The sequence below is a fragment of the Chrysochloris asiatica genome, unplaced genomic scaffold (genome assembly GCF_000296735.1).
Source record: "Chrysochloris asiatica unplaced genomic scaffold, ChrAsi1.0 scaffold00014, whole genome shotgun sequence".
NCBI classification, from domain to species: Eukaryota; Metazoa; Chordata; class Mammalia; order Afrosoricida; family Chrysochloridae; genus Chrysochloris; species Chrysochloris asiatica.
The window spans coordinates 20,976,991-20,993,027 of record NW_006408532.1 but is presented as its reverse complement, the minus strand read 5'-3'; the positions used below and the strand labels follow the sequence as shown (position 1 = coordinate 20,993,027).

General features: G+C 40.2%; 1 protein-coding gene across 1 annotated transcript in view; it reads right to left on the bottom strand.

Moving 5' to 3' along the window:
• The window catches only part of RORB (RAR-related orphan receptor B), a 281,548-nt gene that overhangs the window by 78,249 nt on the left and 187,262 nt on the right, over window positions 1-16,037 (bottom strand). Inside the window, exon 3 of the mRNA XM_006834923.1 lies at window positions 10,247-10,388. Within this exon, the coding sequence (XP_006834986.1) occupies window positions 10,247-10,388 (142 nt within the window). The remainder of the gene's footprint in view (window positions 1-10,246; window positions 10,389-16,037) is intronic.

Below are 16,037 nucleotides of genomic sequence, written 5' to 3'. Positions count from 1 at the left end.
AGATTTGCAGCCTCAGAAACCCTGGCAGGGTCACTGTGAGTTGGAACCGATTCGACAGTACTTAACAACAACAACAACATTGCTATAATAAAACAACTAACAAAACCTGTCATTGTTGCCAGATAGAATTCTGACTCATAGTGGCCCAATATTTCCATAGGTAAAGATTTTCATTTTGGAGGGGTAGACATATGTCCTGACTTATTTTAGCAGAATCCTTTTGCATTCACTTGTGTAGACTTTATAAGGAGACAGAATTGAGAATAAAAAAGTGTTCTAACATGGGAACAGAGATATGTACCTAATTTTAAATTCCTTTCCATTTAGTCCTTGATTAAGATTTCTATGTACTTTATGCTTCATATTTAGATGGAATATACACTGTGGGGGTCCCAGTGTGGCATTGTAGGATCAGCACTGGGCCACAAGGTCAGTTTGAACTGCAAGGTCGGTGGTTCAAACCCACCAGCTGCTCCTCAGAAACCCTATACAGGGTCACTATGTATTGGAATGGACTCCATGGCACTTAACAACAACAAATACGTTGTGGTTGTTGGATTGCCTTTGCCACACTGATTCTTCTGCCCAATTTCCATGTCCTTTGTCATGCAACTTCCTTGTACTCTTTCTTCCTGTAGGAAACCCAGCCCAAGGCTTTTACTTAGGTTCATGTGACCTGAGGGGGCCAACATGGGTTATTGAAAAATGTGGCACAACCACAGGCTTGCAAAGTGCTTCTGTAAGTAGCTTTCTGGAGGCTGAGGTATCTGAGGCAGTTCTGAGCCACCTCTGACACCACAGACAAAACCATCTAAGATCAGCAAAGCCACTGAGCTATTCCATAGCTGATGGTAAACACATGAACAAACCAATCTAAGATCCTACTTTGAACACCATTGGGTTCACAATTCTCCTGCTCACCACAGAATTCATAAGCAAGCCTAACAATGCCAAATAAGCATGCTGACAAGACCTCTGCACCTCAAACACCCAAACACTCAACAGAGAGAAGCTATGCCTTTTCTAGGAAATCGACTTATTAAATCACTTAGCAGCTGAAATATTTTCAAAGAAATAACTTAAGGGTCTGCTACATTTTGGGGTTTCAGGATTCATCCTTAGTCAAGGATTCCATGGACAATTACTATAATACTATTTCAAGTGTGGCAACAATTGTGAGGTTGGCCCAGGACTAGTCAATGTCTCGTTCTGTTGTGCATAGAGTCGCTATGAGTCGGTACTGACTTGATGGCACCTAACAACATTTTATAATACATTTTCCATTCATTTCATAAACATTCATGAATCCATGTTGCAATCACATGTCTCTTTCAGCAATGAAAGTGATGATGCATTGTTGTTGTTGTCAGGTGCCATCAAGTCGGAACCGACTCATAGCGACCCCATGCACAGCAGAACGAAACAATGTCCGATTCTGGGCCAACCTCACTACCGCTGCCACACTTGATGCCATCAATGATGCCACCTGGCTGATCCATCTTGTTGGGGGTCTTCTTCTTTTTCTCTGACCCTCCACCTTACCCAGCATGACATCCTTTTCTAGCGACTGTTCTCTCCGGACAATGTGTCCAAAGTATGAGAGACGAAGCTTAGCCATCCTGGCCTCCAAGGAGCACTCTGGCTGCACTTCTTTCAAAACAGATCTATTGGTTCTTTTGGCAGTCCATGGCACTTTCAGTATTCTCCTCCAACACCACAACTCAAAGGCATCAATTCTTCTACGAACTTCCTTATTCACTGTCCAGCTTTCGCATTCATATGAGGCTATTGAAAACACAATGGCCTGGGTCAGGCGCACCCTAGTCCTCAAGCTGACATCTCTGCTCTTCAATACTTTAAAAAGTTCCTGTGCAACAGATTTGCCCAATGCAATACGTCGTCTGACCTCTTAACTGCTGCTTCTGCAAGTGTTGATAGTTGATCCAAGAAGAATGAAGTCCTTGACAACTTCAATCTTTTCTCTGTTGATAAGAATGTTGTTTATTGGTCCAGTGGTGAGGATTTTTGTTTTCTTGACATTGAGATGTAATCCATATTAGGTAAACAATTATGGTACATCACAGTAGTCAACCTACTGAGCTTTCCTGTCATACAAATAATTCCTTGTTGTTATTTGTAAATACATTTTTTATATTCATAGGAATCCTGGTGTGGCATTGTGGGATAATGTGGGGTAAGGTTACTTTGAATAGCGAGGTTGGTAGTTCAAAGAAACCAGCTGTTCCTCAGAAACCCTATATAGGGTTGCTATGAGTCTGAACCAACTTGACAACACTTAACAACAATATTAATAAAAGGAGTCCTTGTGTGGCACTGTGGGATAATGTGCTACACCACAAGGTTGGTTTGAACCGCAAGATTGGTGTTTCAAAATCACCAGCTGTTCCTCGGAAACTCTATACAGGGTCGCTTTGAGTCAGAAACAACTTGACAACACTTAACAAAAAAACAAACAAACGTAACAAAGAGCCCTGGCGAGGCACTGTAGGATAAGCACTGGTCTGGTAACTGCAAGGTTGGTGGTTCAAACCCTTCAGCTGCTCTTAGAAAGCCTGCTTGAGTCGCAAGAGTCAGAACCAGTTTGATAGCACACAAAATTTTAACAATGCGCCAGACTGCAAAGCTGTTTGAACTGCAAGGTTGGTGGTTCAAGCTCACAGCTGCTCCTCGGAAACCCTATACAGGATAGCTATTGGTCAGAACCGACTCGATGGCACTTCAACAAGAACAAGAAGTTACTATTGGAGTCCTGGTGTGGTGCTATGGGCTAATGTGCTAGACTGCAAAGTTGCTTTGAACCACAAGGTCGCTGGTTTAAATTCAACAGCTGCTCCTTGGAAACCATGGGTCAGAACTGACTCGACAGCACTGAACAACAAGTTTCTGTTAGGAGACCTGGTGTAATGCTCTGGGATAAAGCATGGGACCACAAAATGGGTTTGAACACAAGGTTGGAGGTTCAAACTCACCAGCTGCTCCTTGGAAACCCTCTACAGGGTCACTATGAGTTGGAACTGACTCGATGGCACTTAACAACAATTATGTTACTATTATATTTTCTAGTATTAGAATTCTTCTTACTACCACTCACTAACCAGAATGACACATATTTTAAGTGTTTGCCTCTCTCAAACTTGAATTATTCTGTTAATGAGATTCACTTGCGTGTAGAGGCAACCTCTTGTTAAGTAGCTACCTCTTAAAGAATGAACACAAACTTGTACACATTGAAAAAGCCAAAAACCAAATCCACTGCCATTAAGTAAACTGTGACTTGCAGGGACCCTAGAGGACAGAGTGGAGCTAGACATGAAATTGGATCATTCCAGTTCTATTTTCTGGCATTTCCAGCCAGATATATGGAATCAGGCCTACATTTTTACAACATGCCCAGGTTGTTATTATATAGACATAAAAATTGTTATATAGACATAAAAATCATCTGGAGATCTAAAAGAATCACTTGGGGATTGGTTAAAATGTAGATTTTAATTCAGCAAATCTGGGGTGGAAATACAAATTTTCAGTAGGGGTTCAAATTGGAAGGAACTGGTTTGCAGCTCTGAGTAGAACTGTCTCATTGGGCTTCCAAGACTATAATCTTTATGGAAGGAGGCTGTCCCATCTGTATCCAGAGGAAAGGCTGGTGGGTTCAAACTGCCAATCTTTGGGTTAGCAGCTGAGCACTCATGCACTGTGCCACCAAGTTACAAGTGCTTTATAAATATTCAATGACAAAACTACTAGCTCAGGAGATTCTCTGGACCCTCCTTTTGGTTTCATACTTGCAGAGAACATCTTTAAGCAAAAGTACGGAAAGCTATTTCATCTTTGAGATGCTTCTGGTTGTAACATTAATTGTAAATTTATGGATTTCTAGAAATGCTTTATGACCAAAAATAAATGAAAAATGGTTTCATAATATTTTCCTATTATTTTTGGTCATAAAGTTCTCTATGTTTACATATAATTTTTTTAAGCCAAACTTTTTAATTTTGTAAGCTTTGCAGAAGAAGTCTGATTCAACCTATCTAAGCCTGTTCATGATTTTAAAACAATCTCTCTCATCTCCTTTCAATTTATTTTTCCAATAGAACTTTCTCTAATGGTAGAAATGTTCTTTGCGCTTTCTAAGATGGTAGCCACAAATCATATATGGATACTAAGCACTATAATATAGGTCATGTGACTAAAGAACTGAAACTTAACTTTAAAGTAATTTGAATGTCATTGTTAGTGGCTGGCACAATGGAGAGTAAGTTTTGGACAGAGGATTTTAATCTATGAAACCTCTCCCTGCAGGGCAGCTTCCACTATTTAATGGAGGTAGGCACCGATGAGGATGAATACTAGATTTTTGCAAGATGATTATCATGTTTTCTTTTTGGCGTCTAATACCTTCCTACTAATGCTGAACATGTTTATGGTCTTCTTGTTTGAAGCAATATAATTGGAAACAGTCTCCACTGAAGATAACTTGAATGCAAGGTGAAATCTAACATTTGTGAAAGGTGATGTTAATAACAACGACAAGACTGCTGCTCCTAGTTGATGTCAAGTATGTTGTTGATAAGTGCTATGGAGTCAGTTAAAACCCACAGCAGCCCTTTGTAGGGTTTCCGAGGAGCAGCTGATGGGTTTGAAGCACCAACCTTGCAATTGGCAGTCCAGTGCTTATTCTACAGCACTGCACCAGAATGAGTATGTTATTGTTGTGAAGTGCCAGCAAGTCCATTCCGACTCATATCGATCCTGTATAGGGTTTTCAAAGAGAGACTAGTGGTTTCAACCACAGACTTTGAGGCTCAAACTGACCTTTCAGTTCAGCGCATTATTCTGCAGTGCCACACCAGGACTACAGGATGCGTATGTTGTTGTGAAGTGCCGTTGAGTTGGTTCCAACCCATAGTGACCCTGTATGGGGTTTCTGAGGAGCAGCTGTTGAGCTTGAACCACCAACCTTGTAGTTCAAATGGCTTTGCAGTCTGGTGCATTAACCCACAGCGCCACACCAGGATGCATACAGTGAAGGAAAATTCAGTGTGCATGTATGTGCTATCAATCACACACATACATATGCATTTTTTTATATGCACAAAACACATGTATACGTATCTCATGTGGATTTGAATTTTGGTTCTTTGCTTAAGCCAAATTTGAAAATTTGTTATTGTGGAGTTTGTTGTCTACTTATATTCATACATATGCCATGACTAATGAACCACTATGTAAAAATATCCACTGTGGTTGAGTCGATTCTAACTCACAGCAATCTTTAAAGGGATTTCTGTGGAGCAGCTGGTGGGTTTGAACCGTCAACTCTGAGGTTAGCAGTCCATTGCGTATTCTATAGCAACACACCAGGACTCCATTATCCACTATGTTGTTGTTGTTAAGTGCTGTTGAGTTGGTTCTGACTCATTTCGATTCTGTATGGAGTTTCCGAGCAGCAGCTGGTGAGTTTGACCCTAGCATCCCTGTACCAGGTTATAAGTGTCCCTAAGTCTTGGGACTATACAATAACCTTGCAGCTCTAACTGACCTTGAGATCCAGTGCTTATGCCACAACACTACCCCAGGACTCCATTTACCACTGTGGTGGTGTTGGTATTGGTTATGGGCTGTTGAGTTACTTCTGACTTATAGTGACCCTGTATAGGATTTCTGAGGCTGTAAATCTTTACCAGAGCAGAAAGCCTCATCTTTCTCCTGTGGAACCACTGACTTTTTGGTTAGGAGCTCAGCTCGTAATCCACTACCCTACCAGAGTTCCTTACTAACCACTACAGGAGTAGCAACTCAGGAAGGAAAGAAAAATCCAGCGATTTCTACTAATAGTTACTAGCCACAAGAAAGGAAACATCCTGGGATCCAGATATACATTCCAGAGAAAAACTGTAAACTTTAAAATGAAGAAATTTTTTATTCCTAAAGGAAGGGATAGGGTGAAAAGGAGTTAGGTGCAGGGGCTTCTTATCTTGGCTACTAGGATTTCTGCTAAAGTACTTTGAAAATATTTGCTTAATCAGTAGCTGTTAAATGCCTAGTTGGTTCTGACTCAGCAACCTGGTATAGGGTTTTCAAGGAACAGCTTGAACTGCCAACCTTGTGGTTAGCAGTCCAGTGCTTATGCTACAGAGCCACACCAGGATTTCTTAATTAGTAGAAGTTAGAGATAATAAATATGTGGCGGAAGAAATCACACCTTTTATTCTTGAACCCTTACTAGATGTAGCTAAGAAACCATAACTTCAGAGCTTTCAGATTCTGTCAATATCAGACATTACTTATTAATAAGAGATAAAACTCTATTTGCCAGCTCTGGTATTAATATGACTTACTTGGTATATTTTTACATAGTGGTTCATTAGTCATGGCATATGTATGAATATAAGTAGACAACAAACTCCACAATAACAAATTTTCAAATTTGGCTTATGCAAAGAACCAAAATTCAAATCCACATGAGATATGTATACATGTGTTTTGTGCATATTGCCGGCTAACTGAAAGGTTGCAGGTTTGAGTGTACCCAGAGGTGCTTAAGAAGAAAAACCTGGTGATATGTTTCTGAAAAATTGTTGTTGTTATGAGCTGTGGAGTCGGTTCCAACTCATAGCGACCCTGGTACAGGATTTCCAAGGCTGTAAATCCTTGCAGACCTTGCGGCTTGCAGCCCGATTCGTAATCTAAAAAATCAGTCCTTGAAAATCCTGTAGGGCACAGTGGTACTCTGACCCACATGGGGTTGCCATGAGTTGGAGTCTACTCCATGGCAACTAACTGGCTTTGTTGTTGCTGTGAAGTGCCATCAAGTTGGTTCTGACCCATAGTGACCCTGTATAGGGTTTCCGAGGAGCAGCTGGTGAACTTGAACCGCCAACCTAACTGGCTTATCAAGTTTAAAATCCAATGTCTTCCACATGAAATAGTAATGAAGTTTGTTTTTTCCCTTAAGAGAGAATCTTTTTTATTTTTCTTCTGCTTGAATGCCTTCTTCTTTTCATTCCCAGTGACCACTCCCATCCACAGCCACTCCTCTTCTTCATTAGACTGACCTAAAACAGGCTTCTGAAGATTTTGGAAGATGTTCCTGGCAGTCTTGAGATTGTTTCTGGATCGAAAGTTAAGATGGATCATTTCCTTTAATCCCCAGTATCCTATATTGCTTTTTAATTGCACAGAGATTTATAGACAGCAGTGCATTTATTCCCCTTTGTGGACAGAGTGTGGCATGATCCATTAAATGCTCTCCTGTCTCTTACATATTTCTTTTATGTCATGAGGTTCAGACAAGCTACTAGATTCTGTATGCTGATGTTGTGGAGTCTGCTAAATCTGCCATGGACTAAATACCCATCACTGCCCATTGCGTCTGTCCACTGGCACAGACCCTTCAGACCTACCCTTCCAGAGGACTAATTCTTTTTATTGTAGGAATAATGAAAGTAAATACCAAGAGCCAATGGCTTATTCTCTTTGCACAATTATTAATGGGGATTTTTTGTTGTTGTTGTTAAGTGCCGTTGAGTCGGTTCCAACCCATAGTGACCCTGTACAGGGTTTCTGAGGGTGTAAATCTTTACGGGAGTAGAAAGCCTCATCTTTCTCCCACGGAGCGGCTGGTAGTTTCGAACTGCTGACCTTAAGGTTCGCAGCCCAATTCGTAACCACTACGCTACCAGAGTAGACTGGGGCTTTTTGGATGCTGTCAATTAACAAGATGCCTTCATATAATACATATGAGGTGCGTGACTACCAACTCAGATTGCCACAGAATTTATCCCTGTACATCGCAATGGAAATTATTTAACCCCTTTCTCTCCATGTTCTTTACCTTAGTTACATGGAGGTGCATAGTGGTATAAATGTACTCTAGGACTCAGCTTATGTGGTTAGCAAGCCCAGATAATCATACAAACAAATAAAAAACACCAGTTAGTAAGTAGAAAGTTTTGGAAACATATTTCTATAACTTTTAGAAGCCACTTATACTCTAAAGATTGAGTCCTGGTGTGGCACTGCAGGATAATGCAATGGACCGCAAGGTAGGTGGTTCAAACCCACCAGCTGTTTCTTGGAAACCCTATACAGGGTTGCTGTGAGTTGGAATTAACTCGATGGCACAATAACAATAAGGGGGTGTTTTTTTGAGGGAGAGAGGTTCAAATACGTTTCACTGCTGTACTTTTGTGTAAGAAAGTTTAATTTAGGTTAATGAGAAACTATAGAGATCAACCAGAATTTAAGGTATATTTGTTTGGAGAAGACAAATTAAGATAAAAGCAGTTTCTACGTTTGGTTATTAAGATCAGTGGCAGATTCAATTTCTTCAAAAGGCTAAAAGGCCTCCCGTTTAACATAATAACTCACAACTCCCCCTGATACTAAGAGCCAGTATAGGTTAGTTATCTCTATTTCTTTATAGCTTGCAAGTTTCTCTTTTTTTGGCCCATACCATCTTGAACATCAGTCACTACAGGCAGTTTCAATACAAGCATTCGAGTAAAATCCATAGTGATTCTCATAAAGAGATTCTCTGCCAGGGGTACTATTTGTGTCTCAGACTTTTAGGAGAAGAAATCTCACGGTCATTCAATAAATACTTAGGTCCTTATTGTTTTCTAAACTCTAGGGATTCAGTGGGGACAAGCTAGAAATAGTTCCAAGACTTAGGCCACTTGTAACCTGGTACAGGAATGCAATGGTCAATGTGTGTGGAGACAGAGTAGTCTAGGTGAATGCCTAAGAATGAACTTCCTTGTTCATCTTGATTGAATTTAATTTATTTGTTCTCTCTTATAAATCTAGGAAGTACAGGTGGGGAGCCAAACCACCCAACTGGGCTGAGGATATATGTGGCATGTGTGTGTCATGTTCTGAGTAGGACATTTGACCCACATGGACCTACTGTGACTTGAACTTTTGCTGTTGTCTTTGCAATCTACAACATAGGCTCAAAACCAAAACAAGATGCCCGACTGCCACCGAGTTCATTCTCACTCACTGTCTGACTATGAGTCGACATCAACTCGATGGCACAATATATAACAACAACCTGAAGTTATGGTTTTTTTTTTTGTTATTATTTTTTTTTTTTTGAGAGGGACAAATATATTTTACTGCTGTATTTTTTTAAACTTTTTATTGTGAATTGAGTGAAGGTTTACAGAACAGATCACCAGTTTGGTCTTGGCTACACAGATAAGGGTTTGGACTAGATCACCAGTGAAGGTTGACAGAGCAGATCACAAATCATACCCTTTGCTTCATTATATGATTGTAATCCTCCCTCCATGCACTAACAGTTAACAACATTTACCTCTATTCATTCCAACCACTGCATTCCTCCCTGTGTCTCTTACTGCTACACTTGTGTGTAAGAAAGTTCAGTTTAAGTGGACTGGGAAGTTAGAGAAAAAGTCAACTAGAATTCAAAGTCAGAGGAGAACTAATCTCCAGGCTGTAGATCTTTACTTTTTACAGCAGACTGTATCACCTTTCTCCCTTAGAGTGGCTGGTGAGTTTGAACTTAAGGTTAGCAGTTCCATGCTTAACCCGCTGCACCACCAGGGCTCTTTAACATAGGCTTGGATTAGTCCAAACCCTTATCTGTGTAGCCAAGACCAGCCAGCGAAGCTTCTGGACTTCTCCTAGAAGTGTGTTCTGTTCTAAGCATCTTTGCATACGAAGCAAGCTGTGTAACTAGTCAGGCTTATCCAGTGACCAGGTTGTCTTGGTTAGCCTGTGACTTTTCCTGTTTGATCACTGAAAGTCTCATGTCCCAAGAAATCCCTCATTCACAGGCAAACTGGATAACTGGTCACCCTACAACTTAGGTTTGCAAGGTGTTCACTTAGCTTAGTTAGCCCAGGAACTCCATGAGCTGCAGTAAAGGACTCCCTCCCTTCTTCATTTTGTTGTTGTCAAGTGCTGTCTAGTTGGTTCTGACTCACAGAGACCCTGTATAGGGTTTCTGAGGAGCAGCTAGTGAGCTTGAACCACAGACCTTGTGGTTCTAACCGACTTTGCAGTCCAGTGCATTAACCCGCAGCACTACACTAATGCTGTATTTTTATATTTTCTTTTCCTTTTAATGCACTATTGGGACTGTGGTTTTCTTTCTAGCATTCTCTTGCTAGAATTCTATCAGAAATTTAAATAGACTCTGGCAAAGCATCTATTTGAAAATGTTTAAGTAAGAAGCAGAAAGCCAGTGTCTTACCATCTCTGGACATTCCTAGGGCAAGACACTTCTGCAGTCGGCAGTGTTGGCAACGGTTTCGGTTGGTTCTGTCAATTAAACAGTTTCTCTGCCGCGGGCAGGAGTAAGAGGCATTGTTTTGTTGACTCCTTCTAAAGAATCCCTAAAGGCAAAAAGACAATTGGTTAGAAATCGGCTTAGAAGAAGGGAAACAGAGAGAACTAGAACATGCATATTTGCTATATTTCCAGCAGTGAACACAACTGAGTTAAATTTTTAAAATTCTTTGGATACCCCTTCTTGGACAGTTGACAGATGTTTAGAAATGATATTTACTACTTTCAGACATAGGAAAGTCTCATTCATTCAATGTTCCCTGAAGACATTTGTGAGCTGTGCTGTTCTGTGCAAAAAAATTAAAAGATTATGGTTCCTGCTCCCACAGAGCAGTGGGTTGGAGTGGCAAAGGAGAGTGACATTGTTCAATCAAATCCAGCAAGACTTGAGGACAATATCCCAGACTGGTGTCAAGTGATGGAGGAGAGAGGAACTTGGAGGTATTGGCAACAAAGGCAGTAATGAGGAGTCAGTTCCTGGTTAATGTGTGCTAGTCTTTTTCTAAGGAGCTCTGGTAGAGTAGTGGGTTACGTGTTGGACTGCTAACTGTAAGGTCAGCAGCTTAAATCTACCAGCTGCACTATAGGAGAAAGATGAGGCTTTCTGCTCCTGTAAAGATTGATAGTCTCAGAACCCTATACAAGGCCATTATGAGTCAGAACGGACTCGATAACATGCAGCAGTGTTATTTTCTAGTTTCTAAGGCACATTATCCACATTTCAAAATTTCTGAATTTGGTCAGAATGAATAAAATGAATGTAGAATGTTGTTGCTGTGAAATGCCGTTAAGTTGGTTCCGATCCCTATATAGGGTTTACGGAGACCAACTGGTGAACTTGAATCACTAACCTTACAGTTAAAAGTAACTTTACAGTCTAACGCATTAACCCACAGCGCCACACCAGGACTCCAAATATAGAATCAAAACTATGTAATTAAAAATAAACAACAAGTAAAAGCTGAACTAATTGGTCTCTGTCAGCTTCATGATTTAGGTGGTATGGGAGATTTACATACAAGTATATTTGGGTCCTTTTGGTACAAAATGCACTGCTATGGACCATACGCTACCCATTAAATAAAATCACAAATGAGTTTATTGATTTAAAAATTCAGTGACTATCCCCTTCTATCCCTTTGAATACTTTAAAGACAAATAAACATTTTTTTGAGGAATATGAAAGTATTATTCATCCATTCATTGACCTATTTAATGACGCTTTGCTCTGGTGGTGCTGGTAGTGTGCTATGGAGTCATTACAAAAGTATCAAGTGTCAAGAACCAAATGATGGTCTATGAGAGTCTTATTAAGAAAACTTTGAAGAAAAGATAACTCCCAGCAACATCCTTTGAAACAAGGAGAACTACATATGTTCAGAGACTGTAAGTCCAATGCTCACCTTTCTGAGAGGCCTGAAAGGGCTAGCTGATTATCACCCAACAGTATCTCCTCATCTATCAACAGGAGGAAGAAGCAGGACAGGCTCTAGAGTGAGGCTTGTGAGGCAATTGCCTTGGCCATATATCTTAAGAATCACCCAAAAACTCAGTAACCAAGATAAATAATATTAAATATAAATTTTTAATAGTCAACATTAATGAAATGAAAAATAATTTTAAAAATAAAGAAAGATAGGATCAACATTACTAGTTTTTCCTTTTGCCTCAGACTCCAATACGGCTCTGCATGAGACTATACAGAGAACTTGGCCATCTTGTGAAGAATCTCAGAAATGATGTGTAGTCAGTTCCTCTTTAGAGAGACAGAGTCCCAATTTTTGTTTTTTTATTGTTGTTAACTCCAAAGCCAGAGTCTTGGTGTAGTGCTGTAGGGTAAGCACTTGACCATAAAGAAGGTTTGAACTGCAAGGCTGGCAGTTCAAGCCCACCAGTTGCTCCTCAGAAACAGGGTCACCATAACTTTATGCCATTTTACCAAACAGCAACCCCAAAACCATTCAACAAGAACTAGTTTTGATTTCCACATTTCCATACATATTATTTATTTGATGGACCAGTGAGAGAAGAATAAGATACCCAATTGTCCATTTTTGGCTGAATTCATAGACTTTTAAAATAGAAATCACATCCAAGCCCCAAGGGATTGAAGTGATATACTTCATGTGCCAATAACCATAGTCCATCTTTTCTGATTAGAGATGACTTGAAACTTAAATTTCAAGAAAGTATTGTGTGTGTGTGTGTTTGTTTATCGTGGGTACTCACATGCCACTTAGCAAAAGAGTTGGCAGAAAAACGTCTGAAGTCACAGCTACAGCCCTAATTTAATGCCAATTAGACATTAATTACGAGGCATTTCTTCCTTATCTGCTGCTCATTATTGTGAATGAACTTTTTGGCATGAAAAAGGAGACTCTGTCATAAATTTTGTTGAATAACAATTTGAATAAATGCCCAAGCTGAACTGATGTTATTTAAAGTAGGTTTGTTTGTATTGAGATACAACTATTGCTATGGAAATTTAGAAGTTGATATTGAATATATAGACACTGACTTCTTATTCTGGACAGAATTTCTATGTGGAAAAAACATGAAGCAGGTTTACAAAGGTGGCTTTTTACGTGCAATTAAAAAATAGTGTGTTGTATGTACAATGTTACTTTGACTAGAACCTCAGAGTATGGTTCATTGTAACTGTAAGCCTTCTTTGACTCTTCGTTCCTCCTTGGGAAACATACATAACAAGAGGAGAGACAATTGTTACTGGTTATTAGCCTATAGAATCACAGTTGTCCAGTAGTCCAAATATTTTAGAAATTGCTGTTTAAAATGTTTCACTCCTTATCATATCTTGCCACATAGTCTGAATACATCCATTTCCCAAACAGGGTTTGCACAACGAAACACAAAACATCATGGATCTAAAAAAACCATTTTTAGCGGATATTATGTAAAGTGCACCATAGCTCTTAAAATTGCCTAACAAGCAGCACAATGGATTGAGTGGTAGAAACACATTCATTGGAGAGGGTTCTAATTCCAAAACCATTACTGTTTACAAAAAAAACTATTAACTGCCTTTCTAGAGGAAATAATAATTTATTCTGGGATGGTCAAAAATGTTGCTGGCTTGTAAATTTGCTTTATTGCTTCTTCTTGGGAAAAATTGCACTAAGGTGGATAACCTAGGAACTTCTCATGATGTTCAAACATAGATTATCACCAATAAAGCAGATCAATAGGATAGTAGGCTAGTTCATTAGTGTTATTCTCCCCCGCTTTGTATTCTTCCTAACCCAGTTAATTGTAATTTATTTTTTGTTTCCCTTTCCTGCAATTTCATTTCCAGGACTGTTATGAAAACAGCATCAATTTTTTGCACATCATCATGATTTATTTGACAGTTGCAGTATGTTTTGTTCCATTTGTATTAAAAAAATCCCACAAGATTAAGATTGGATCTCAGAGAATCTACGACTGTACTTGAGTTTACTGATTTACTTTGCTTCTTTGTTCGAAAAGTAATAATTTCTCAAAAAAAAAAAAAAAGTAATTTCTCTTGCCAGAGAGTGTAGCCTTTTTCATCCAAGATTATGTTGTAGGTAAATGCCTTTGAGTCGATTCCAACTCATAGCCACCCTGTGGCACTTAACAACAACAACAACATAGGGTTTCCGAGGAGTGGCTCGTATGTTTGAACCACCGACCTTGGGGTTCAAACCAACCTTTCGGTCCAGTGCCTCATCCTGAAGTGTGACACAGTTACTTTTTATTTGTTAAGTTACATGTTTTCCTTTAAAATCAGTTGTAGAGCTGTTTCTAACTTCCCTTAGTATTTTGTCTCTTCCTCTTTCTCTCCAAAATGTTTTATTAAATGGGACCAATCATCCCTTCCACAGCTCTCTAAACTCAGTTGTGTTTGGTAACTTGTTGCAGTAGTCACACAGAATTCAGATGCTGTGCTGAAAGGGATTATTTTAAGGAAGTTGACAAGTCAGAAAAAGCTTAAGGCACAGGTAAGCCTCTCTTTTGCTGAGACCACAGTCAATCCCCTCTCTGGTCCTGGGTCCCTTGGCCTGGCCTCTGTCCTGCTTGGCAGTGTTACAAAGCTAGTTCAGGACTGCTGAAAAAAGCCCAAAGGGCACTTTATTCCAATATAAGTCTCCATTTGAAGGCACTAAGTTCTAGATCCATGTGTCAGCACCCCATTCCACAAATGGGCCTCATGCCCAAAAGGCACTCAGTTTTACTTGCTCCATACACTGCTCTGGTTCTGCTGTTCTCCTTCTATACCTGTGGTGTCACAACTTTCTGTTACAAGGTGGAGGAAGTTCAAATACACAGGAATTTTAGGGTCCAAAAGATGCTTTTTGCTCCCAACTCTGCTTCTTTGAGATTCCCACCTCCTGCATCTGAGATGTCTGTTTTTCTTTCCTTTCCTTTTTGTTTTTAAAAAATATCCACCAGGAGGCTCTGGTAGCATAGTGGTTATGAGTTAGGCAGCTAACCTCAAGGTCAGCAGTTCGAAATTACCAGGCATTCCTCAAGAGAAAGATGAGGTTTTCTGCTCCTGTAAAGATTTACAGCCTTGGAAACCCTGTACAGGGTCGCTATGAGTTGGAACTGACTCCACGGCACATAACCACCATCACCAGGATGGGTAGTCCTGGTGTTGGAGTTCTGGTGTGGTGCTGTAGGATAAGTACTCAACTGCTAACAGAAAGGTCGGTGGTTCAAACCCACCAACCACTCCTCAGAAACCCAATACAGGTCACTCGGAGTCAGAACTGACTCGATGGCACTTAGCAACAACTACAAGGAAAATAACATTGTGGGGGTCCTGGTGTGGCGCTGTGGGTTAATGTGCCAGACTGCATAGTCATTTGAACTGCAAGGTTGGTGGTTCAAGCTCACTAGCTGCTCCTTGGAAACCCTATACAGGGTCGCTATGGGTTGGAACCGACTCGACAGCACTTAACAACAACAACAATCCCCTTGTGATATTTCCAACTTTTTGCAATCCTAATAAACCATCCCACAAAATGGAATCACCACATCCTGTCAGCATCTTCTCCCATCTTCTCTTACACATATCCATCAGGAAAACAGAAGTCATTTTGTGGGAATTGCAAAGACCGGGGCAGGAACGGCCATATTAAATAACTTACTGCACTCTACTTGCTGTTAAGTTTCAAATTTTTCTTATTTCAGATTGTTGTTGTTATTCGTCACCATGGTGTCAATTCCAACTCATAGAGGCCCCATGTGTGCAGAGTGAACTACTCCATAGGGTTTTCAAGGCCTTTTGAAGCAGATTTCCAGACCTGTCTTCCTGGGTTTTAACTGCCTATGGATGAGTTTTAACTACTAATTTTTGGCTAGTACCTTAGTGCTTAACCCTTTGCGCCACCTCAGGACTCCTATTTCAAATTGGTGCTGTTAGGTGCGGTTGAGTTGTTTTACTCATAGCATGTGACTGAATAGAATGACCACAGAGGGGTTTGGGGCTATAATCTTTGCAGAAGCAGATTGCCAGATCTTTCCCGGGTATAAGGAGCTCTGGTAGCATAGTGGTTACGAATTGGGCTGCTAATCTCACTGTTGGCAGTTCGAAACTACTAGCTGTTCTGTGGGAGAAAGATGAGGTGTTCTGTTCCCGTAAAGATTTACAGCCTCGGAAACCCTGTACAGGGTCGCTATGAGTCAGAACTGACTCCACGGCACATAACAAC